General features: G+C 35.8%; 2 protein-coding genes across 3 annotated transcripts; one reads left to right on the top strand and one right to left on the bottom strand.

The window, feature by feature from the left end:
- Nucleotides 1-9,046: 9,046 nt before the first annotated feature.
- On the top strand, nt 9,047-12,411 carry LOC145066201 (putative inactive receptor kinase At1g48480). The gene is made up of 2 exons (XM_079013412.1): nt 9,047-10,325; nt 11,618-12,411. Exons 1-2 carry the CDS (start codon nt 9,104-9,106, stop codon nt 12,220-12,222), a joined length of 1,827 nt encoding a protein of 608 aa, XP_078869538.1. The 5' UTR covers nt 9,047-9,103; the 3' UTR covers nt 12,223-12,411.
- A 240-nt stretch (nt 12,412-12,651) lies between these two features.
- On the bottom strand, nt 12,652-19,241 carry LOC145065830 (translation initiation factor eIF2B subunit delta-like). 2 transcript variants are annotated; one of them, XM_079012922.1, is made up of 7 exons: nt 18,611-19,241; nt 16,609-16,743; nt 15,074-15,405; nt 13,521-14,265; nt 13,330-13,426; nt 13,193-13,247; nt 12,652-13,037 (listed from the first exon to the last, which is right to left on the bottom strand). In XM_079012922.1, the coding sequence occupies exons 1-7, from the start codon at nt 19,119-19,121 to the stop codon at nt 12,975-12,977; spliced, it is 1,938 nt and encodes a 645-aa protein (XP_078869048.1). In that variant the 5' UTR covers nt 19,122-19,241; the 3' UTR covers nt 12,652-12,974. The 2 variants fall into 2 exon arrangements, with proteins under 2 accessions (XP_078869048.1, XP_078869049.1); XM_079012923.1 differs by lacking the exon at nt 18,611-19,241 and adding an exon at nt 16,893-18,587.
- Between the last annotated feature and the right edge of the window lie 7,691 nt (nt 19,242-26,932).

Raw genomic sequence — 26,932 nt, 5'->3', positions numbered from 1 at the left:
GGTTGTTTTTCAAGAAGAAGATGGTTCCAGCTTACAGGAGTCCAAGAAGGTTTTTTATTTGTGGATTGCAAGCAGAGGACATCATCCTTGAGGTACCACATCGATCTTTCTTTGTTTTATTAAAGTATCCATGGATCTAGGGTTTTCTATACCCTTTATTAAGATGATGTGTTGAGAATATGGTCCCTTATCATGTTTAGGTATCAGATCTGGACCCATAGTGGTCCAGAGGACTTATTCCATCTTGCTTTATGAGGAGTCATGGAAGAAATGGACTTAGGATGTTGTATTTGGGGCTAAATCATCAAGTAGTGTCAGTTGGACGTTGCATGAGTATCAAGTTCGAACCTTTACGTGATTATTGAGCTTGGAAAGGTTAGATCCATGGATTAGAGGAACAGATCTGACCTCAGAAGGTCATTTGAGTGTGAGCATGGAATGAACTCGCCGATTCCTTGAATAGACTCAGCGAGTCGATTCGGGGTTGCCCCGCGATTCGTAGCAGGTGTAACTCGTTGAGTGGAGGAAAGACTCGACGAGCCAAGAGAGGCTGAAAGGATTCAGAGGACCCGCATGTACTCGCTGAGTCACCTCTGTGCACTCAACGAGTCGGGTTAAAGTTGACTGTTGACTTTCGTTGACCTTTAGGGTTTTGGTCAACATTTGGACTTTTGGGATAAGGAGGGGTAAGATGGTCTTTTACCCTTCCGTGGACTTGTAAAAGGAATGTAGTCTAGCCTTGAGAGCCGTTAATGATTTGAAATAATTAATTTATGTGATATGTATGTGATATGAATGTGATATGTATGTGTTATGTATGCTATGCATGATATGGACCGGAAGGTCAATAGGTCACGGACCGGAAGGTCGATACGGGTAGGACCGGAAGGTCTACCGGGATTCGGGATGGAAGTCCCCTAAAACACTTGGATCGGAAGATCTATAGAGTTGTGGCCTGGAAAGGCGTATGTGTGGTATGTGGTATTTTGGGGAACTCACTAAGCATTTATGCTTACAGTGTTGTGTTATGTGTTTTAGGTACTAGTGACGATCGCGGGAAGGCGTCGGTATGATCAGTACACACACGAGGAGTTTTACATTTTTATGATCTTGGGATGTGATGTTATGAACTGAATTTCTGATACATTGATATTTTGATAACAATTATGAATGCATGTGTATTTCTAAAATGCGAAAAATGGTTTTGAAATTTACGTCGTTACATTTATGTTTTGCAGGTACCTAGCACAACTTCGTTTCCAGTGCCCCTTTTCATTGCAATAGTAGCAAATGGCCTCTTTAGGACCACTGACAGCTGGAATATCAAAACTGAGCTTGGGCTTGGACCCACTGCTAGATGATCCAACATGGCCCTTTCCTTTCCAGTTGATTGAGGATTTGCCTTCCTCTTCTTTCCCATGCTTCTCCCAATGGCTAGGACTGGAGTTCTTGTCGCAGAAGGGACTTGATTTTTCTCGTACCTGATTTATTTGTCTACAAGAAGTTTTAAAGTTGGGTCAACGTGGTCTCTATGTTGTTCAAATGATAAGTTAAAATAAATTGATCATAACTGGGAGGCAAGGAGTTAAGGATCGTGCCTATGGCTAACTCCTTGTCAAAAAACACATTAATCTTCTCCAACCACTCCACATATCTCTGCATTCTCTGCATGTGAGTGCACATAGAGTCTCCTTCCTTCAATTTTCACGTCATCAATGATTTGACGACCTTATATCATTCTTGACGTGCTTTCTTTTGAAACTTTTCCGCAAGATCAAAAAACATGTTGTATGGCCAGTAGTCCTCATAAGACTTTTGCAACTATGGTACCATGGTCGCAACCATGATGTAAGCGATCTTTTTTACATCGTCATAGTGTTTCTTGTAAGTGGCAATCTCCTTTGGAGTGGATGTTGACTCATCGATTTTGAAAAGGGTCTTTTCGAGAACATATTCTTTGTTCTCATTTCGAAGAGTCATTTTACGATTTCGCATCTACTCTATGTAGTTTGGACCAACTAAATTCTCCTTGGATAAAATTGATAGAAGAGTGAAGTTTGAGTTATTGGTGGAGGTTTGAGCAGATGAAGCATCACTAGTATAAGACATCTATAGAGAAAAGGTAGATGACGTAGTGTCATTGTGAATATTTTATTTAGTTAATGTAAATCCTAAATATTTTAACATGAAATAAATATTCAAGGCTCGGATCCAAAATACAATTCACAATCAAGAAGAGGGATGTCGTAGTCATATTGCGAATTTATGAAGGTAGGTAAATAATTCACCAATTTCAATCTATGAAATTCCTAGATCTTTTGGGATTCATTGAATCTTATCAATGGCATGTTTAATCTCAGATTATGCTCTTCTATTTGTGATTGGGATACCGAGGATCACAAACTAGATGTGAATAACCACGCTAACACGCTTGATAACCTCAATGTCATTTACCATCTCCAATTAATGTGTTGGTTAACGACATGCGCTCCATTAACAATGATAATATTAGATTTGTGTTACCATGTCAACTTTATAGTCTCAAATTAGTGTGTTGGTTAACCACGCACGCTTCACTAACGCCTAATAAAGAATAATGTGTGTTCTCATGGATTAGCATATTTTTCACTTTTTCCTAAAGTAACTAGAGTTGGGATTTGAAATAGATTTGTTACTTTATATCACTATACTTTTAATAAGATTAGGTCCTATCAAACCCGTTCAGCTAATGACCCTCCACCATACAAGGGAGCGTTGGGTGAGACTGGACACCCAATGAAGGTCATTTTATAGGTCATTTCCTTATACCCCCTTATAGTATGGCTTTGTGAATGGGGCCTACTATTGATTTGATTGACTTGTCTTATACATATAATATATTCAACTTTTAATCATATATAATATAAAGTATATTTTAAATTTTTTTAAATTTAAATATTAATTATCTAAATTAAACTTTTAATTAATTAATATTTAAACGAAATATGATTTAATATTTATCTTTTAGTTAAACAATTAATTAAATTAATTTCAATCATTTAGAGATTATATAATTATTTACTATTAAAAATTAATAAAATAATTCAAATTTAATCCTAATCCAAACCCTTCTAAGTTTCGAAAATTAGGATTGGGTTTATCAGGTTTCAATTATTCAAATTTTAAGGCATTTAAAATAATAATTAAGGAAACAAGATAAAGCCTAAATGAACTCCCCTATTTTCGAAAATAAGGTTAGGGAGGCTAGGGTTTCAATAAGCCCTAGCAAAGTCGAAAATCCAAGGCCTTTAGGGTTTAATTTCTATAAACCCTAATTTTGATCTATTCATTATTATGCACTATCATACAGAAAACTAAGGCTCTAATACTACAGATAGGCTTTATAGGTTATAATTCAAAGCATGAGGCGAAATAACTTAGCCCTTAAGTTCACAAGCAACCTATTTTGATCAAATTTTTCTCTATTGATATCTATAATCTATGAACATCAAAGAACCCTAATGTATCCAACTATTATCGAAAATAACAAGGATTAGGGTTTACATATATTTTGATTACTATAGTAAATAATCAAAGTGATCCCTTTCTTCAAATATCTTGGAAAGCTAACACCAAAAGTTTGATGTCTCTAATGGTTTGTACCCAAACCTTAGCAATAGAAGACTTGAGAGGAGAGAGGAGAGGGGAGAAAAATTTTGGCTCTTCTTGTTTGTGTTAATGCTTGGAAGCAAAATAGGGTACCCAGAGGGTCCTATTTATAGCTAATAGGAAACCCCTATAAACCCTAATTTGAAATAAAATAATTTTATTTCAAATCCAGAATTTATCTAGTTTTCTAATTATCCACATGGAGTATTCTAGAAACCCTAGAGGCAAGCCAAAATTCGGCCAACCCTATGAATATTCTAGAAGTCCTCTCTTGTTCAACTATTGAACAATTACAGCTTAAGTTCGTGCACTTTTAGTTAATCTAATTAATCTCAATTAATTTCTAATTATTTATTAATTAAATAATACTATTTCTAATTAATATATTAATCTCATAACATATTAATTATAATAAAATCAATAAATCAACCTCTCTCTCCAAAAGTCATTCCAGTTAATTACTAGTTTTAAGGGCAACCCAAAAAGGATTTTGCTTTTAATTCAAGTATATGTCAATTCAGTTATTGGCTTAGACACCTAATCCAAAGGAAGCTTCCCTAATGATCTGCATGGAAATCTTGGTGCCTACGTAAAGAAAATGTCTTGCACGACGTGGTAAGCCATTTACCAAGACGCTGTGACTAATTTAAGGCAACGTACTTAAGTGATCGTTAGGTTGAATTTCATAGGTGTGTTGCTATTACCTGCGACTTAAGACGACCAAAACCCTCTTAGAAACCCTAATACGGATAACAATCGATTGAAGGACGAGTATTGAAGAAAACTACACGAAGAAGACAATAAATCGTTGCTTGAATTCATCATGTCTAATCTAGTTTTATTGAATGCTATTTCATTTACCTATTGTAGTTAGGGGCTAATACCCTTTAGCTTTCATTTAGTATAGATGAACCTAAAAACTATGTGTTGATTTCAAGTTATATGGATTTATTTATGTTGGTTTTTACTTGTGTTTGATAGATTAACATCCTAGCATGTTAAAGTTCTAATTTTTATCACTTATCTTCAAGTTATATGTAGTTAGATGATCACTCCAATTGCATTAACTTGTGATTTAGCTTTTTATGATCATTAAATAGTTAGATCTAGTGATAGAGCAAATCATAGGGTTAGGTGGTAATAATTGATAAGTTTGATTGTGTTAGAGATCATTAATAATCATATTATGTGCTTGATTTATTTTCTTGGCCATAGATAAGAAAATCATTAGATCTTGTCATTCATAGTCCAAATAACATTAAAATCAATTTAGTGTTCACTTGTTGCATGACCATTGTAATAGTAGTTCATGAATTGATTAAGCACTAGGAAACTAGAACAATATAACTAGTAACTTCATAATTTTGTAACTAACTAAATAATCCAATGTGTAAAAAATCAACCATAAGGTATAGGTGATTCAAAGCTAAACGAAAGTGCACTTTAATATTGGTTTAAAAATTGTTTTCTTTTTGCTCACTTTAGTTAGAGTAAATTTTAGTTAATTGATAGTTGATAATTTAAGGTTTTCTGAACTTGCAAAATCAGATAAAAACCTCAAATTTAAAGTATTTTTATTAGTTTCAGTAGTAGCAAGAGTTTTTAGTTTTTAGTTAAAATCGTACTCATTTTCCTTCTGTTTGACACATGTTCTTACCTTTACTATACTATTACACGACTATGTACACTAGATTTGACAGGATTATAAATATTAAAACTAATGCATATAAAAATTACACATCAAAGACTAAGAGATATATGAGATTAGAAATAGTAGAGAAGGAATATAGAAGAGATAGAGGAGAAGAGGAAAGATAGTAGTGTATGCTATGAAAAAAAAAAGATCATATGATAGAGTATGGGGTAGAGAAGAAAGATAGATAAGAAAAGATAGAAGAATAACTCACCAGAACGTGTCTAATGTTGCATGGATGTTTATGTTTTTCAAGTTCAAGTAGTAGCAACCGTGGTACCAGAAGAGAAGACAGGAGCACAAGGAAGATTAGATAGTAGGTTGTTATTTATGTAACTTCCTTGTTGTTCAACTTTGTATGTAAGATTTTATTGTAAACCCATGATTATACCTGAAAGGTTTTAATTAGAGTAGAATTCTATATTATGTAGATAAAACTCTGATATATCCCTTAAATTAGATGTTAGAGAATCTTGTTCATTACAGGACCAACTCTTGGATCAAAGCGAACCATGCCAACTCTTGGACTGGACCAGCTTGGCAGAAATTGGTGGACCTTGAATCAGATGTGTTGAGGTTTATATTGTCCAGGTCCAGTCCGGTCTAAAGGTCCAAATGCACACCCTTTTGTATATGATTTAAATGACAAAATAAAAATGGTGCTCATGCATGCATACATGGATTATGATTTCATAAGAGTCTTATTGAGAAGGTCTAAACCAAAAGTTACCATTATTTTGACCAAAAAAGCAATTGGGGTGGTATCTTCCTTCACAAAGTAGCGACATAACATTATGATAATCGTAAACTTTGAAAGCATTGAACAAAAGCATATGTAGCATACTTTATCTTTCATAAATTACTTAAAACATACTAGTTTACTCTTGAAAACAATACATAAATATAATCATTTCGGAAGATTTATATTTCCAAATCATAAAATCATTTAAGTGATAACTAGACCTATTAATGGGGCAGGTTTTGACCTTGATTCGCTCCAAACCCGTAAGAATTTTATGGTTTTGGATTTTAATTTTCGATTCATTTACCCGTTTACGATCCATACCTATTTACCCTTTTAATGAATGGGTCGGGTATGGATCATTCTCGTCTGCTCGACTTATAATCCGCCCCATTTAATATATATATATATATATATATATATATATATATATATATATATATATATATATATATATATATATATATATATATGACAACAAAATATATAACTCGATGTCTAAGTAAAATGTGATTTTTATTGTATTTGAATTTGAGTATTAATTAATATACATCTTGTTTAAATAGATATTTTATCTTTTTGAGAAATATTACTTTTGGAACACATAAAAATTATGAAATTTTAATATTATAAAAGGGTTGGGTTAATGAGTCGGGTATTCATTGATTCGGTGGATATGGGTATGGATTCGACTATTTAAGACCCTGAGCGTTATCGGAGAGAGACAGGTTATGTTTTAATTTTTTTTAAACGGGTTTGGATCAAGATTGATTCGTTCCAAACCCGTCACATTGACATGTATCCCAAATTGAAAAAACACCATGTCTCACAGATAACATCTAGTCTCTAATTCATTTCTCCTTGCTTCATACCTAAACATTCATTTCCAAAAATATTTAATCATTACATAAAGCTACTTTTCATATTTACGCAGTCTACTTTTAAAATAACATAGACATTTCACTAGATCCATTTCATGAAGTTTAGTCGCATTATATAACTATACCAATCATATCATATAAGTACCTAATATCATATACTACTATTTAGGTCTTTTATTTATATATTAGCAACTTACTTTATTTTATGCCAAATTACTTTATGTTAGCGATTTGCTTAAAAACTTGTAACTAATGAGTATGTTAATCTAGTCATTCTAACATTATTCCAACTTCATTATAAAACAATACGTTTTTATTTCGTTTTTATCTACTAGTAAATAACTGAAATGGTTTCTTTATTTTAGTTGAAGTATTTGGGCAAAACGGTTATTTTGGAAAAAATAATTTGTGGGCTAAATGTTTTAAAATAAAGAATAAATAGATTGACAATTAACATCACATTAATTAGGATGTTTAATGAATTTAAAATAGAGAATTAATAGAATGACAAGTGGCATCATATTAATTAGGAGTTCTAATATTATGACACTTGACAAAAAGACTACTCTTTTATTAGTATATATATATATATATATATATATATATATATATATATATATATATATATATATATATATATATATATATATATATATATAATTTGAACCTTTCTAAAACTATTAAATTTTTTGTTTGGGTAGTAAATCCTTTAACTCAAATATTATTGTTTTTAGGATGTTACACTAGGTTTACCCAAATGAAACTGTAAATGTGTGCAATCCATGAATTATATAGCAAGTAGCATTGGAAAATACAAATATAGTACTTTTATTGTTTCCATAGTAGTTAAGACAATATTAAGAATAAGAATTTGATTTGGAGAAATATTGAAACCGTTTTCTGTTATCTAACATCTTTTAAAAATTGTGGGGTTATAGTCGGGGTCTTCATACGAAAAGAAGCAAAGCGGACATGTGGTTGTATTAACAGCAACACTTTTTTGTAAAGTGTGGACAAAGTTCGAATTTTCTCTAAACTTGTTCTTCAAAAAATATATATATTAACCCTTTACGGGAATCCAATTGCTCCATCTCAAATCCAAAAAAAAAAAAAGCCCATTAACGGTAAGTCTAGTTGACAGGAGAAGAAAAAGTTGTTTAAGGATCTAGCACCCCATTCATATTAACCCAAAACTAACGGAGTAGGGTGTAAATGAACATTTTTAGGTATATTTAAAAAATTAAATTCTATTTAATAAAATAATATTCGATAAAGACTAACTTACAAATTAGTTGGGAAATATAAAATAAATAAAATAACATTCAGAAAAATAAATTATTTTTATTAATAAATAATATATTTAAAAAAAGTTATAAGTTTATTGAAATATTAATCCTAATCTACTTTTAATATATATATATATATATATATATATATATATATATATATATATATATATATATATAAAAGCTATTTTTTAATTTAATAAACTTAAGAACTTAAAACTTCAAAATATAAATAACCACGACCATTCAAATATTAGCTATCTAGTTTTTCTTTAAAAAGAAGGTAGCAATTAACAAACTTAAGAACTTAAGACCAAGGTTGTCAAGATCGGGATTCTACATATGATCGTTTTTGGGTTTGCAAGATCGGAATCGTAAAATCGGGATCGAGATCCTAAGATCCCACAAAATAAAATAGAATTTTAATTTATAATTTTTAGTCATGAAAAATATTTCAAACAATCAATTTTTTGTTCAAAAGTTATAAAAACTTCAAAATATTAATCATAAGTCACAATACAAATGATAAATGGTAAAAGACATAAAATGGCAAAAAAATTCATTTACAAAAATAAAATAAAATCAAAGGAATGTAGGATCGGATCGGATCTCGATCCTACGATCTTACCTACGATCCTACCCTTTTATGATCTGGATCATTTTTCATACGAAGGATCGTAGATCAGAATCACGATTTTGATAACTATGTTTAAGACAGCCTTTTAGTTTTATCAAAAAATAATAATGATAATAATTAAACACAACCTGTTATATTCGTATCATAAAATGAGGAAGATTGTCTCTTCTAAATATCCACTTGTGATCAGTCTCTGTCTCTGTCCCCCTAAACATCATGAAGTCCCACGCTCCTTCCATTCTCTTTCTTCTTTTCTCGCTGTTTCTTGCCGTTAAACCAGACCTCTCCGCCGACAGATCAGCCATCCTCGCCATCCGCTCCTCCGTCGGCGGCCGTTCCATACTCTGGAACATTTCCCAACCCGCCACGCCATGCACATGGCCAGGCGTCGTCTGCGACAACCAAACAAACCGCGTCGTCGAGCTCCATTTCCCCGGAATGGGTCTCTCCGGCGACCTCCCACCAAACACACTCGGCAACTTGACCCAGCTCACCACTCTGTCCCTCCGTTACAACGCCCTCTCCGGTCAACTTCCCGTCGACATCTTCTCACTTACAAACCTTCGAAACCTTTACCTCCAAGACAACCTCTTTTCCGGTCCTATTCCGGATTTATTCTCGTCGCTCGGGAATCTCGTTCGTGTCAGCTTCGCCGGAAATAACTTCTCCGGTTCCATTCCTTCTTCTGTTAATAATTTGACTCGTTTAGCTAAGTTCGATGTGTCAAACAACCAATTAACCGGTGAAATACCTTCAAAGTTCGTGGGTTTCCCAGAATCCGAATTTTCTGGGAATTTTCTCTGCGGGAGTCCGGTTGAAGCTTGTAACGGGTCAGATACCGGGTCGAGTTCATCTAATAGACTCTCCGGCGGCGCCATTGCGGGAATTGTCGTCGGATCTTTGTTTATTCTTCTGTTAGTTTCGCTAATCTTCTTCTTTTTGTGTTGTAAGAAGAGGAATCAAAATGAGGAGTTGAAATCGAAGGATGTGGGTGAGGTGAAGCAAATGCAAATTGAGATTCCACATGAAAATGCCGACAGTTCTAGCAGCGGATTTCCGTCGTTGACTGCGGCGGTGGGTGGTGGTGGTGGAAAAGCGAAATCCGGGGAAGTTAGTAAGAAACTAGTGTTTCTGGGCGGAGGTAAAAAACAGAGGAAATTCGATTTGGATGATTTATTGCGGGCGTCGGCAGAGGTGTTGGGGAAAGGGACGTTTGGGACGGCGTACAAGGCGGCGTTGGAGGTGGATCTGACGGTGGTTGTGAAGCGATTGAGGGATGTAACAATGTCGGAGAAGGAATTGAAAGAGAAAATTGAGACTGTTGGGAAAATGGATCATGAGAATTTGCTTCCTTTGAGAGCTTACTATTTTAATGGCGAAGAGAAGCTTCTTGTTTGTGATTACATGCCCACAGGAAGCCTTTCTGCACTCTTACATGGTAAAAATCAGTTCTTTCATTTTTTTTTCCATGCTTTTCTTCTTAAATTTTTTTTCAAAATTCATTTTTTCAAACGGATCTTTTTCGTACAAATCATGAATCTGGAATTTTGTTAGTCAAAATTGAAAATATGTGTAGTTCAACTGTCTTTTTCAGATCTTAGATCCATTTTTGTGTTCTCATATGTGTTATGGATTTGCTGGATTAATCATTTCTGGTGAATTGGCAAACGGGTGGATATCATTTGCCTCTTTTGTTTAAAACTATATTTTTTATACTTTACCTGTTTGACTTTGAAACATAAGTTCATTTATTTGTTTATTAAAATATTATAGTTTTGAAATGCAAGAAGTAGCAACGTAAGTTCATTTATTTGTTTATTAAAATATTATAGTTTTGAAAAATCTACCTAATTACAATATTGTACTTCCAAAAAAGATAAATTATTAGGACGTATTTTGAAAAATCTACTCAGTTATACTAGTGAAAATTATTTTGTATTTAAAAATATTTTTTATATGTAGATAAATTTTTCTAGTAAGATGAAATGAAAGTATGTTGTTATTTCTTGTATTTAACACTAAACTGTAAACCACACGAGTCATTGGTAGGTGTAAATGGGTCAAAATTCCTATATATATTTGCATATTGTACAAAGGGTCATGTTTGAGTATTTTACTTTGATAAATCTATCTTTATTCAAATAAAGAGTAATTTTCACTTTGGTAGTTCGGTAGATTTTTCATAGTATATTCTCTTAATAAGATTAAAAAAACGAAAGTATAATGCTATAATTGGGTTGACTTTTAAAAAGTGTAGTGCTTTAATAAGAAAAAAAAATGAAAATACAATGTTGTAACAAAAAGAAATGAAGAAAGGATTTTATAATGCACACATTAAGGGCTAATTGCAAAAAATAGCATTGCACTTATATTTATCTGTGTATTATAGAATCGTGCTTTCATTTCTTTATATTACACATTCACACCCTTGTAATTTCAATACATTTCTCATTAAGGCAATGCATTTTGAAAATCCAAAAATAGCCTATACTTGTTTGGAAAATCCAATAATAGCATTATACTCCCATTTTTTCTTATTAGATATCATACTAAAAAGTTCCATCCAAAGTACAATGTTGTAATAGGAAGACATTAAAGTAGAATGCTAAAACAAAAATCAATAAAAGCAAGTCACACTTTCTTTCATATAACCCAACAAATAAACTAAAAGTACATTGCTATTTCTTGCATTTAGCCTTTGTTTTTAACCTACTTTTTGTCACATAACAGGCAACCGTGGAGGCGGTCGAAAGCCATTAAATTGGGAAACACGATCCATAATCGCGCTAGGAGCCGCCCGAGGTATCACATACCTCCATTCACAAGGACCAAAAGTTTCCCACGGAAACATAAAATCATCAAACATCCTGCTAACTCCATCCTACGAGTCACGGGTCTCTGATTTTTGTCTGGCGGGACTCGTGGGTCCCGCCATGGCACCGACCCGTGTAGATGGATATCGGTCACCTGAAGTGACCGATATCCGAAAAGTTTCTCAAAAAGCAGACGTTTACAGTTTTGGAATTTTATTATTGGAATTACTCACGGGTAAATCCCCGATAAATAACGAAGAAGGGGTTGACCTTCCAAGGTGGGTCCAATCGGTAGTTAGAGAAGAGTGGACTTCCGAGGTTTTTGATCTTGAGCTTTTGAGGTATCAAAATGTTGAAGATGACATGGTTCAGATGTTACAGCTGGCAATAGAATGTACAGCTAAGTACCCGGATAAGAGACCATGTATGGATGACGTGGCTAGTAAGATTGAGGAGATTTGTCATTTGAGTGGATCGCAAGAAGCACACACACCAGAAAGTGATATCGTGAGCAACTCGTGACAGTTAGGGGTATTTTCGTCATTTTGAAAATTGTTGTATTGTTTGTTGTTTGTTTATTCATATTGTTTTTTTGTATTATTTTCTGGTTGATATTTACTAGAGCAATATTCTTTTCCTTGTATGATGTAATTTTGTGGGTAAATTGTATTATCAAAATGAAATACCCCAATAAAAATGTTTAATTAATCAGATTTTGTTTTTTTTTTTATTATCCAAGCTCTTAGTTGCATATACAAATATAAACGTATAATAGTAATCAAATATAGACTTGTTGAAATCAAACTTACGTTCGATCAATTCATTATTTGAAGTTTTTAAAACAATCAACCAAAAATCCTTGTATTTGTAAAACCTAAAAAATCAAGCCATGAAACTTTATGTAACAGTTAAAAAAATAACTTACGTTAGACATAATTAGTAAAAGTTCCATTTTGTACTAAAAAGTCTCGATTTAAAAAAGCTTTTAATCCAAACAGACAATAATCCGCGGCAAAAATGTAGTACTTTAAATTTCTATCACTGACCTAAATCCACAACAGGTGTCAAAACCACAACAGGAGTCAAAAGATCACAACATACTCAACAGTCAACACCAAAGCTCTGAGAGGCAGAAGTTCGCACTCTTCACGAGTCCGGTTGTCTTTAAAACCAACCTAAAAAAAAACCTAAACCATTTGCCGCCAAAAAAAAAAAAGTAAAAAAAAGTCTGAATAATTCTCATTCTTCAGTCACATACAAACACGGATGCTAATTTATATCCATATTTGTTCTTTGCGGAATTCACGCACAATCACAGGAACACTTGTTGGAGGTATCTGAAAAAAAAACAAAATTTGCAAATAGTTGGATAGATTTTTCAAAAATACAATGTTGTAAAAGGAAGAGATTAAAGTAAGATGCTATGATTAAAAAAGAAAAAAACAATGGAAGTACGTTGCTATTTCTTGCATTTAACCTTTAAAAAACTCACCATGCCATAATCTGTTATAATCATTGAGACATAATCCGAAGGCGTTGCATCATACCTTCAACAAAACATATAAAAAAAATGTCAACAACTTGACATAATGAATGAAAATTGAAATTTAGCAATAGAATAGAGCTCACGTTAAATTAAGAATTTGGAGGTTTTCATCATTTGCAATATCCTTCAAATCATTTATCTCCTCACGACCATGAACTTTAGCTATAGCATCCGGATCCCCTACAATTTTAAGTAAAAAAACAAAAAAAAAATTATATAATAATAATAAACGTATAGATACAACAAAGCAAGAAAAGTACATTGAACACCATACCAAGTTCATTACAACAAATCGAATCAAGTTGCACTCTTTCATGAAACTTATACGCTTCACAACACACAATAACCGGGACCCCACAAGCATTAGCCACCATAGCAACACACGCGGTCCCCACCCTCGAATAAACAGTTCCATTAGCCAAAACCGAAGAAGCCCCAAGAAAAACCCTAGTAACTTCATGCATGATATAAGAAATCCCATTTATATAAACATAAGTACAACTTATACCCTTCCCAATAAGTCTCCTAACCAATAACCTCCCTTCAAGTTTTGGGCGCGAATCCGCTACAACAACCCTAAATTTTTTCCCGAGTTCGTGGGCCCGCAAAAACACCATCTCAACCGCGGAAGACGATCCGTATGTTAAAAGGACGTCTCCGTCCCTAACTTTGGTGACCGCATGGCGAACGATGACTTTGTCTGCTAAGAGGATTTTTTCGTTGATGAAATGGTTGATTTCGGATAAGAGATTTTGTTTTGCTTCGGATTCTGAGAGAGTTAATGGGAGATTTGCAATTCGGGTTTTGACAAATTTGATTGCGTTTCCCATTGAGATGGAAAGAGGGCGGCAGTTGATGAGGAAGGAGATGTAGCTATTGATTTTGGTGGTTAGGTCACGGTTTAGGGCTTTTTCCGGTGGTGGTGAGTATTCCATTATGGCTTCTTGGAAGGCTTGGAGCATTGCAATGCAACGCGCGTTTCCGCCGGATATGTCGCCGGCTAAGTAACGTAATCCGACCTTGTAGAAAAAAAGTTGTTAGTCTGTTTGGTGTGATGGAATGGAATTACGAAGGAATGGAATGGAATGAGCAAGGGAATGGAATTTATCATGTTTGATTGGCTTGAAGGAATGGAAGGGGCCGTTCAAACATGATGTTGGTTATGTACGATAAGGAAAGTATATGGAATTAAATTCATAAAGAATGAAAAAGATATTAGTTTGTAAAAATTAACTTTAATCACATAAAGATATATTGCCAAATAAATTACATACCTCCATGTCATTTGAAATATATATAATTATATTCATTCAAATAATGATTTTATGCAGAAAAGTCCTATTATTTTGGGAATTTTTTTGAACAGAAAGTCCCGATTGTTTAATATTGTGCCCAAATTAACAAAAAAAGTCATTATTTTTATTTTAACAAGAAATGACAGATTATCGTGTAAAATTAAATAATCGGGACTTTTATGTTCAAAAAAAATTACGACTTTATCAAAAAAATTCCCAAAATAATGGGACTTTTCTGTATAAAACCCTTCAAATAATCAAAAAAATATTTGTCACCGATATACCCCTCCCCCATGGAACCGAAATTTTTATATTTTTTGAAAAAATAGTTATTGAAGATTATATAAACAAAATTTCATTCCGCCACAATGCTCAATTCCATTCCACCTTCGATTATTGCAAACAAAACATATAACCTAAACCCAAAACCCTAATTCAACAATTGAATACAAAACCAACCAAAACAAAATATGAATAAATAAAAAACAAATGATTGAACTAAAAAAAATATATGAAATTTCTAAAAAATTACCTTGTAGACTGCAGGATGAACGGAATTAAGACGGAAGAATTTTTTTTCAAGATCGGGAAGCTTTGTTCCATGTTCATATTGAGGTAAATGTCTAAAAAGCTCAACTCGGTTCCTAACCTCGGTTTGTTTAACCACTGCACGTTTATTAGCTTTTTCCACACGACTCATATCATCAAATTGCATTCGAGGATGTGGGATCTCTTTCTTTCTATCCTTATCTATTGCCCTATCACCACCTCTTTTCTCATGAGTTGCAATCGAGGCGTTGTCTTTCTTTTGAACTGAAGCCTTTGAAGGTTTGACCGATTTTGTTGACCCTGAATTTCCTTCGCCTGGATAAAGATAATGAAATCATGAGAAACACATGATGAGGATCTTTATAAGACATGTAATGGAGTTAACAAGAGTTGGGTGATGTTTCTTTTTGACTTATGGGGATTAATGGATATACATTTTGATGCATATAGCTATATATAAGGTTTTTTGTTTTTTACTTAATAGAAATTAAAGGACTTAATTGGTTAAGTGAAAGGTTGGCCACTTAAGTTAAGACAATAAGACCCTTTTAATTACATTTTTCAAAAACATGGAAATTTTGTTCTAGCTTGTTTCAAAATTTGGAACAAAGGATGGGAATTTAACAGTTGTATTTGATGTTAGTAAATATTATGTTGAGTTTTGAGTTTCGAACATTGTGTTAGATATAACTACAGTTTAAAAAAAATAATAATAAATAAACTATATTGATATCAAATTAACAGTTACTTTTGAGTTAAATTTAAAATGGTTCTGAAATAACCATCCATATGTAAATAGGCCTGTTTTTAAACAAAAGGGTAAAATAGTCATGTATTCATATTTAGACAGTTCATTTGGATTTTGGACCAAAAACAAAACAGAATTTCTAATGGGCGAAACTAGTTCAATTGAAGAGAATAGATGACTGTTTTACCCTTGCAGAATGTTTTGTCATATGTTTGATTGGCTAAAATTGGAATGAAAATCAGTTACATTTCTTCTGTTTGGTTTCTAAATATATAAAAGGATTTGGAATGTAAATAATAATAATAAATGACAAATTCTCCCTTTATTGATATCTTGTTCACAAAACTTTTTCTTAATGCTTGTAAATATAATCAAATTAAATACTAATGTTTTTTTACAAAAACTATTTTTAGGTAAAAACAAATTATACATACTGGTAAAAAAAAATTATTCACACATTATTAAAAAAACCAACATACTACAAGTCTACAATATTAAAAATATGATCTAGAAAGGGAAACTCGGTTATTTATACAAATGAGGAAGGATTCAAAGTGATTATTGCAGCATGAAGATTCATATTCATCTTTCGATTATATTTACTCAATATGATAATTTTGACTCAAAATAATCATAAAAGGAGAATTATCATCCATTTTTTCCAACCACTCTAAACTGATAATTGCAAGCTAGATTTGCAATAAAAGTGATAAAGTACTAAAAGATTATAAAAATAATAATAATAAATAAATAAATAAATAAAAACTCACCTTTTGCTGCAGCTTTTGCTGCTCGTTGAGCCTCCTGAAGAGCACGTCTTTCAGCCTTTGACATTTTCTCTTTCAGTGGCTTTGAATTTGTTCCATGTCCATCATGAGACTCATTAGATTGATCTCCATCTTTTTCTGAAAATATAAATAAACATCTATTAAGTCACATCTTCTTCATTTTTCCAATTATAGCATCATAGTTTTAAAAAAAAAAACATATATTTACCTTTTAAACATTTTTAACAAAAAGAAAAAACATAAAAAAGAATCTTCATAGTTCATACCAGTCACATCATTTATGATTTTTTCCGATGAAGTTTCCGGCTTTATCAAAGCCAAGTCAAATCCACCATTAGATGGAGAAGAAACAAAATTTCCCATTTTACCCCCAAGCAAAAGACTCATTCCCTGAACACCACTAAACTTACAATCCAAAGGATGGCTGCTGCCCGTGGACTGAATCGGGCAGCATTGACCGGAAAAACAGGGCAGCGGTGTAGGGAGGATCATCACCGGAGATCGGAGATTTTCCGGTGGGAGTTCAGATAACAGGGGAGAAGATGAAGGGGTATTTTGGTCCGAAGGTAGAAAAAATCCAACATGCCTGACTTTTGGGACAAATGCCGCCCCACGTGGGCGGCGTGAATCCATTGCAGATTTGAGAGTTAGGGTTTAGAGGAAGCTCAGAAGGACATAAAGATTTGGGGGTGTTCGGTTGAAATGAAAATGAAAGAAATCATAATTGTAAAAATAAAGGATCATACATGGATTTTAATGCACAGAATCTAATATTTTTATTATTGTAATATTGGACTATGGAAAATCGAAAATTTGGACATTTTTATGGGTAATGATGTAGAAGGAAAATCATAAATTCATAATTGCAACAAATATTTATTATACATGTTCTAGGAAAAATGTAACCGTTTACATAAAGTAGATTGTTAGGTTTAGCAATAAAGAAAAGGATGTTGACTTATGGCATTGGTCAAACTTAAAAGCGGACAAAAAAATAAATAATCAAAGGTGTTAATATTTTATTAGAATGATGGTGAAGTACGCAGGAGAAAACAAGACAGAACAGATAAAGTTGTACTGTGTTTGACGTGCATAGGACTGAAACTGATGTCAATGGAACAAAAGTTGCAATTTGCAATGATGAGGATGAATCATAGTCCAATTTATCATGTCATGTCAGGTCATGTCATGCAGTCTAATTGAAGAATTACTAGATAGATATATAGAGTTATAAGCTACAAAAATAGAAAGTCAATCTTTTTATGAATAGAAAGTCAATTTTTTAAACAAAAATAGAAATATACTATTGTAAGTATAAAAATTCATGAAGGTTAACTAAAAGAAGCCTAAGTCCTAGCCACTTTGGATTAAAGAAAGTCAATCTTTTATGAATAGAGGCCTAATTGCAACAAAATATTTATATTTTTAATGCTTGTATACCTCGTCCCAACTTCCACTTGATTAAACAACAAAAAAATAAGAAAAGATAACAAGATTTGAAAGTTGTGAATTGGGAACATCGGAATATCTTCAAAATGGAATTTTCTTTAAAAAGGCAACATCTTTTGGTCATTCGTATAAATGTTCATAAGTTAATAGTTGATGAAAAATAAATACTAAAGATACAATCTTAGCCTACTTCTGCTCATAATCGGTTTAATAGTAGTTGAAAACACAATGGATTATCACATGGTAGAATACAATTACTTTTTTTATAGTTATTTTATCTATCAATTGCTTAAATAATAAGAATTTTCCAAACAAAAAGCAGTATTATAGTGATTACTACATCTTCATGCAGCAAAACCACATCAAAAACACATCCTAAACCTTTCTGGTAAATCATTTCCTTCGATTCTTGCCCTATCTATGAAAAGATAACTCATTCCTAATTGGAATTATCAATGTACAATGTAAGAATCTACATAACCGATGCAGAAATAGCAGCCAATAAACGGTGGAGAAAAGCTAAAAGATTGCATACCAGTCACATTAGGTTGCAAGTTGCTAACAACCGAAACGGTGGTCAAGCTCTTTGGTTTAACTTCCGGCGGCAACTCAAAACCGCCGGCAGGCAAAGAAGACGCGAACTTCCCAGACCCACCAACTCCACGACTCCGACGCGGCCCCGGCGACCGTGCATTTTTATCCTCGAAAAAATCAGCGACCGATGGAGACGCAAACTCCGAGGGGTTGTAACTGCCAACAGGGATAATGGACTCACCGGAGAATCGGTGAAGCGGCGATACTAAACGATTCGGAGGGAACCCCGCAGGAATGGTACGGGAGGAGAGGTCAGAGAGATGACGGGGAGGTGGGATCATAACCGGGGAGATTGAGTTACCGGAGGGAGAAATGTCCGATAACGGTGGGGATGAGGGGGAATCGGAGGATTGAGGTAAGGGGCCTGATTGGGCGCGGTCAGGTGGAGCGAAAAATCCGACTTGACGGACTTTGGGGTCGATGACGGTGCGAGGGGCACGGCGGGGATCCATTGATTGACGGAATGGAGGTGGGTCTAGGGTTTAGTGTGGGGATGATGGAGGACGAAGAGAAGAGAGTGATAGAGTGGACATTTGTACGGTGTGTTTGGCTAGTGATGGAAGGAATTTTGGACACTTATCATAAACCTTGAAAAGAAGAGGATAAACAAAAATAATTGACTAAAAAATAAAGTTTCTTACTTTTTATTTTTGGGCGTTTAACTTTGAATGTCCAAAATGATAAAACAATTTAAGCTCAACGAAAGTTAAAACTCCCACTTTTGTCATTGTCATCACAGTTTACACTGAAAATTGAATGACAATCATCGCTTTCAATGTCTTCTCTTTGTTATCGTTAATCGATCAAATTGTTATTCTAACATTTTAGTTACTTTCGGTTACTCAAAATGTCTGTTTCAAATTAGATTACAGTATCTTGCCTATTAAAAAAGACTACCAAAAAAGATAAATCTTTCTTTGTATATAGCAATATTAGTCATTGCATTAGTTATATAAGACCTCGAACTAGATAATTCACTAGTAGTGGCTGATAATTCATTGTTGTCATTGTAATTCACAATGGATGTATGTATATAGTAAGTGTTGTCTATCATTGTTAAACATTCAGTATAATGTTTAAAGAGTTTTTGTCTAATGTAATCTTTTATTGCAATAATTTTTGAAAGAGTATTTAAGTTCAATCATGATAGTTTAGATGCTATCAATGTTTGTGTTACGTCAATCTCATTAGGTTTCAAAGTCGACATGTCATCAATATTTCACATATTGAATGGCCAAGTAACGGGAATTTTTCTTTATTAGTTTTATGTTTCATTGTCATTTAGTTATTTAGTATGTTCAAGATTAACTCCAGACAAGTTGAGTAGAATTGATATATATTATGAATTCAAGAGGTGCACAGTATACATTCAGATAAGTTGAGTTACTTTATTTTGAATAACATAGGGGTCATCACCTTCGGTGGGGTTGCACTCACATGAGTTGTTTTAATTTGAATAACACAGGGTTAGCATCTTTGGTGGGGTTCCAAGGGGTATTTTTGTGGCAATGTGCAATGGGTAGGCTCCTTATATAAACCGAAATAGTATCCATAGTGTAACAGATATATGTGATTATGACTTTTTTGGCTAAAATTAACCAATGTGATTGATCCTAATAAACGTGACTTTTCTTGCCAACTTCAACCAAAATCAATTATCTAATGCATATACATATATGATTCTTAGTTTTTGCAACTGCAATCTTCTGAGAATTCTTTATCTCACAAAACATAAAAACGAAATCTTGTATTATATGTTTGTATCTTCGATTTTGCCTAAAATTGATATACACTTTTTTGAATTTTCCTAAATCGATTTTCGTGTGAACCAAGGTTCTAAATGGCGTGAGGCGTGGCGTGGCGGCAAGGCTAAACCTTAAGCTTAACGAGTCATGGCGAGTCATTGCGTTTTTCAAGGCGTGATGTAAGGCGGCGATTTTGTATTAATTTAAAATTATATTACCACATAAATATAAATATATATATTAAATATAACTATTTTTTTAGAAATATTAGATCAATAACTAATAACAAAAAGTTAACAAAAACCACAATATTTGTATCTCCGATTAGAAAAGACATAACAAATAGCAAAAAATTGTGTCTCAAACGAAAAAACACGCGTCATAACACGCCATGGCGCGCCATATCACGCCTTACCACACGGCACGCCTAAAACCAACGTTATGAGGCTTTTCGTAACGGCGAAGACACGCCTCACGCCATGGCGCACCTTTTAGAACACTGGTGTGAACTGATTAAAATTACTTCTTTAGGAAAATGTGATTACACAATCCTAGAAAACTCTTAGTATTGTTTTGATATTTATTACACATGTTTTCTGATGACAAATCTCTAGAAAAATCCTAATATTTTACCCTAATTTATGTATAAGTTCTAAACTGAAATTTGTTTACGAAAATGCATGAATTACCGAGAAAAATGACGATTTGACCCTTTTTTTCCAGTTTACTGGTTTCATTGTTGACCTAATTTCATTAATGTCTCAGTGTTTTACCCTAATTTATGAATAAGTACCAAACTAAAATTAAATGATGATTTGTCCCGTTTTTCTCAGTAACATACATTTTACTGGTTTCATTGCTGACATTGACGCCTAGTAATTGAAACACCCATAAAATATGGTCCAAAGATTTCATTATTATTTATTAAATAAACCATAGTTATCAGAATCATTCCATACAAAAGCATAAGTCATAGTATCAAAATATCACAATTAGTGTATCATATCAAAATATCATAGTAAAAACATCCCAGGCTGCTATCATGGTGTGTGCAATGCAGTCATCTTGAGCTCTTCCCTTTGCTACCGAAAGTACCTGAAACCAACACTGAAACTATAAGCACGAAGCTTAGTGAGTCTCCCCAAACTACCACATACCACACATAACATGCAACTACGAGATACGGCCCCCGCCTACACTCAATGAGATACGGGCTCCTCCCACACTCGGCTAACTAGGAGATACGGGCCTCGCCCACACTCCGCTAACTATGAGATACGAGTCTCGCTCACACTCAGGTATCTATGAGATACGGGCCTCACCCACACTTAACTAATTATGAGATACGAGCCTCGCCCACACTCAACTACCTATGAGATACAGGCCTCGCCCACACTCAATCATCTATGAGATACGGGCCTCACCTACACTCAGCTACTAAGAAACACATACAAGTATCACGTATACAACAGGTATAAACAAATCTATCAATCCATATCCATACTCAATAATACTAAGATTTGGGCCCTACCTACACTTAGCTACTAGTCAACACATATAACATATACGGGCTGACCTTGGTGCCTTAGACCCGTTCAAACCAGGAGGAAACTCACATCATTGTAGGATGATAGTTGAAACGTCTCTGCCCGTAATCAGCTCTACTCACTCCCTGAAACACAACAACCCCTTAGATACCACTCCATACTCATAACCCTTGAGGGTCAACTCTGGTCAAGTCAAAGTCAAAGTCAAGTCAAAGTCAACGCTCCAAGTCGACTCAACTCGTCGAGTTTACCCTTCAACTTTCCGAGTTCCCATGAATCATAGTATCGTGAAATCGCGATGCAACTCGTCCAGTTTTCCTCCAACTCGTCGAGTTCTTCCCTTTAACAGAATCGGGACTGTTCGACCCAACTCTTCGAGTTCCTCCATGAACTCGCCGAGTTCCCCATAATTCTTAGTCTATTAAGCCTTTTCTTCAGATTTAAAGTTCCAGAATATAGATCTGCATTGTTTCCATGGTATACATATGTAAAGTCAATAACTTGATGGCTTTACATGCCTCAAATGGACCCAATCTCGAGATATAGCAATCTACTTCTATGGATATGGTCTTTTCTTGGACATGAAAGGGTTTAGTGCCCTTTTTATGAATCTAAGGACCAAATAACACTGATAATGGAAGTTTTTAGCATCAGGACTATGAAGGTTTATCATGCTCCAGCAATGGGGTCAAAAGTTCCATAAAACAACACTAAGAGAGATCTAAGCTCTAAAGCATCACGTTTAAGACTTTTTACCTCATAAAGTTGCCAAAGACAGACGAGATCCCAGATCTAGTTCTTCTCCTCAAGCACCATGACCTTCTAGTTCTTCCAAGTCCTTCACCAAGCACAAGAACACCCAAAAATCCACTCAAAACATCTAGTTTCTCAACAAAGGAGGCTGATGAGGGGCTGGTGGAAAGATTAAGTCCTTTAAATAGGGTGCAGAAGCCTAAAAATTAGGGTTTCATCCCAGCCGGTCTACTCATTGAGTTGAGGCCTCTCAACTCGTCGAGTAGATTACTTAAATCACGCGGCCCATATGATTTCTACTCGAAGATTTTGGGGCTTCCAACTCGTTGAGTTTCTATTATAATTTGAATAAGTTGTAATTTAAATACATACCAGGATCCATGTAACGACCCGTCTCTGGTATGTTGATTCCATAGCATTTAATTAGAAGTTTTCAAGAGGGACTCGGCGAGTCTATAGCCCGACTCGCCGAGTAGGGACGGGATTTTGTGCACATGTTAGTCGGCGACTCGGCGAGTCCATATTCGGGACTTGGCGAGTCTGCCTGCTAGGAAGAAACCCTAAATCCCCGGTTTGCTCCCTATTTAAGCGATGTTATGTGCCCCAAACTCGCCTCCTTCACCCTCAGAGAGCTGTGAGAAAACCCTAATCCATCCCTTATTGTTTTAAGTGCTTTTGTGTGTGGATTTTGAAGGCTTGAAGAAGAAGAAGAAAGGAGAAAAGAGAAGAGGTGTAGAGCAAAGATCCAAGGGCAAAATCAGAGTTCATTGAGGTATTTCCCGGATTCCTTCTGTTTTATGCTTTAGACCTCCATTAGAACTCTTCTAGGGCTAGTTTGATGCTTTTCCCAAGCCTTATGGTTGTATGGATGCCTTAATAGGTCGAGATATCCCTAGATCTGTTCATTTAAGAGTTGTAGAGCCCGGATCTATTGCCTTTTTGAGGATGCTTTGCATAAGAACCATATATCTAGCCTTTATGATGCTTTTTGAGCCTTATTATCTTCTTGGTCGCTTATGGGCACATAAAGATAGAATCTTTACATGCTAATCGAGTTAAGGAAGCCCAGATCTATAAGTTTCAGACGTTGGATTCAAGCAGAATCGAGTTTAGAGTAGCTGCATGCAAGCGACTCGGCGAGTCGGAAGAACGACTCGGTGAGTTGAGTCGCGAGTCCCCGATTTTCCCTTTATGAGTGATGCCGAGTGGGGACCAGTGAGTAGTAGAGTGGACTCAGCGAGTTGGAGGTCAGACTCAGCAATGGAGGGACTCGGCGAGTTGTTCATATAACTCGGCGAGTCCAAGACAATCTTCTTAGATCGAAGAACAACTCGCCAAGTTGTTCATATGACTCGACGAGTCGGATGCAGATTGTCTGAGTTTTTGAATCGAGAGGGTACTCGTCGAGTAGATGCCATGCTCGACGAGTAGCCACAAGTAGGGTTGAGAGGTGAGGCTAGGGACTCGGCGAGTTGGCGGCCCAACTCGGCGAGTCAGGTCAACTGTAGGTTGACTTTGACCGGGAGAGTTGACTTTGACCAGGGGTAAAAGAGTCATTCTACCCAATGCAGTGATTAGCATCTGATTGAGTGTGTTATGGAATTGTAGCCGGGGAGATACCGGAGCAGCAGCAGTTAGTTTCCAGAGCCATACATACAGCAGCCAGTTCACGAGGTGAGTTTCCTTCTAGTAGGAACGGGTCTAAGGCCACAATGCCGGCCCGTTCAATTAGCAGTAGTTTCAGGACTTCGGTCCAATGCAGTAATTAGCATGTTTGACGCCTCCGTGGCTCAGACAGGATTTATGTGTTTATGCTAGTTGATATGTTATGCTATGTTGTGTTCAGTCAGTCAGCTTCGGACTTCGGTCCGATGTAGGGGATGAGATCCTAGTCAGTCAGCTTCGGACTTCGGTTCGATGTAGGGGACAAGGTCCCAGTCAGCCAGCTTCGGACTTCGGTCCGATGTAGGGGACAAGGTCCCAGTCAGTCAGCTTTGGACTTCAGTCCGATGTAGGGGACAAGGTCCCAATCAGTCAGCTTCGGACTTCGGTCCGATGTAGGGGACGAGGTCCCAGTCAGTCAGCTTCAGACTTCGGTCCGATGTAGGGGACGAGGTCCCAGTCAGTCAGCTTCGGACTTCGGTTCGATGGAGGGGCAAGGCCCCGTATGTGGTAGTTTGGGGGAGCTCACTAAGCTTCGTTCTTACAGCTTTATGTGGTAGCTCGGGATGATGGCATCATACACACCACAGCTTTAGTTTTGTCCTGGGAGTTGATTCAGTTTATTGATATGTTTGGATACAGTTGTGATACATCTTTCTCACAGTATTTTTATTATGGATTTGGAAACACGCAGCATATGGTTTTTATTATGTGATACTCAGTTTCGTGATTTTTGTTATAATAAAAGTCAAAAATTTTGGGTAGTATTTTTGGGTCGTTTCAAGTTAGTATCAGAGCCTTGGTTTGAGGGATTCGGATATACTTTCGGGTGTATCTGAACTCAAACTAAGGAAAAGATAAAAAGATTTTCAAAAAGGAAAATGTTTTCAAATGGAATTTTGAAAAGCACTTAGAAAGAAAAGAATTTTTAAAAAAAAAGATAAGGGTGTGGTGCATGCGATCAGCCGAGCTCAAGTAAGTACTCCCAAATTACCCATACAAGTTTTATTATTATGATTAATTGTTCCAGTTCCAGTAGAACAACATGCTAGTATAGGGCTAAGGATCTAGGAGGATGCCTTATGTGCCTGCTATATGTGTTTTAGCTTTATGAGAAATTGCATGCTAGTATCGAGTAGACAGCAGCATGATAGCTTGTTTAGGTTATGCCTGGTAGCGCAAGCTTAGCATTGTATGCTAGTTCAGTTTCTCGTTATGAGAGTAGATTTGCTTGAGTAGTTTCCGGTATCCGAATGCTGCTTGCTTCGTGCTTTGTAGAACTCTTGGTGATGAGAGTTAGCCATTAGATGAATGCGCCACGTCACATGTGATCAGGGTTGAATAATCTCAGAGTATTGGAGTTGGCCCTATTGCGCAACTCTTGTTTGAGTCTAACTGTTATAGGGACGAGCCTTTTACTCGAAGGATTATCCGAGCCTCATCACATGTGATGGTATTCAGGTGATGACTAATTAGCATTACAAGGAGGTCTTCAGCAGCTGAGGACTGGTTTGAGTGGAGTCAGAGATTTCCTTAGGGCAAGCCTAGGATGAGAGTAGCAGAGATCAGCAGTAGTAGAAGTGACTTGGTGGAGTCAAGGCAGTTCTTGAGGAAAGTACGGATAGATGTGGAAGGTAGTATGGGCCCGTACTACTGAAAGCAGAGGATCTGTACTCGAATCAAGGAAGGTCGAGACAAGACCAGGAAGCTAGTAGTAGTATCAATGATCCCTTGAGATATTTCAGTTTTCTGATGTCGTTATGATGTGTTTCAGAATGGTGGTTTTGCGTTCGAGACCAGCAGCCGACAGTGGAGGTGCTGGGGAGGGATCATGATCAGGCTCGGGGGACGAGCGCATGGATGAGCAGACCAGAGAGTTTCTTTCTTCAGAGATTACTCGTATCATTTTAGAGCAGACTCCTGTGATCTTCGGTTCGATCAAGGAGGGTATCCTAGAGCTGATGGATGAGAGGTTGGGCACCTTCCGTGCCGAGGTGGCGGCCATGATGGGGTCGCGCACACTTACGTTCAGGGAGTTCAGGGCATGTGGAGCTCCAGACTATCATGGGGCACGGGACCCCATAGCGAGTACTAGATGGTTGGCGGATGTGGCCAACGCGTTCTGCACGAGCAGGTGTCCCGAGGGGACAAGGTTAGATTGGCGTCCTGTCTTCTGAAGGACAGGGCACAGGATTGGTGGGAGGAGGTCGGACATACCATTGGAGATGATGCAACATTGGATGCCATGACCTCGGCTGATTTCTCTACCAGGTTCAGGGCGGAGTTTGCACCAGTTATTGAGGTGCAACAGTTAGCCAGAGAGTTTCAGGACCTCACCCAGACTACAGAGACCATGGCGGAGATCACCGCCAAGTTCAGGGAGAGGGCTCTTCTTGTTCCTCAGTATGCGGCCGATGAGGAGATGAAGAAGGCCCGTTATCATAAGATGTTGCGGAGCGATATCCGCCAGTTTGTGAGCCAGTCCAGCTGTAAAACGCTGGATGACATGATTGCTAGAGCTCGAGAGAGGGAGATTGATCTAGAGATGGAGAAGAA

Source organism: Lactuca serriola, chromosome 8, assembly GCF_051521515.1.
Source record: "Lactuca serriola cultivar US96UC23 chromosome 8, Lser_US96UC23_V15, whole genome shotgun sequence".
Taxonomy (NCBI): domain Eukaryota; kingdom Viridiplantae; phylum Streptophyta; class Magnoliopsida; order Asterales; family Asteraceae; genus Lactuca; species Lactuca serriola.
Note: the sequence above shows the minus strand (reverse complement) of the source record. Positions and strands in the feature narration are given on the sequence as shown.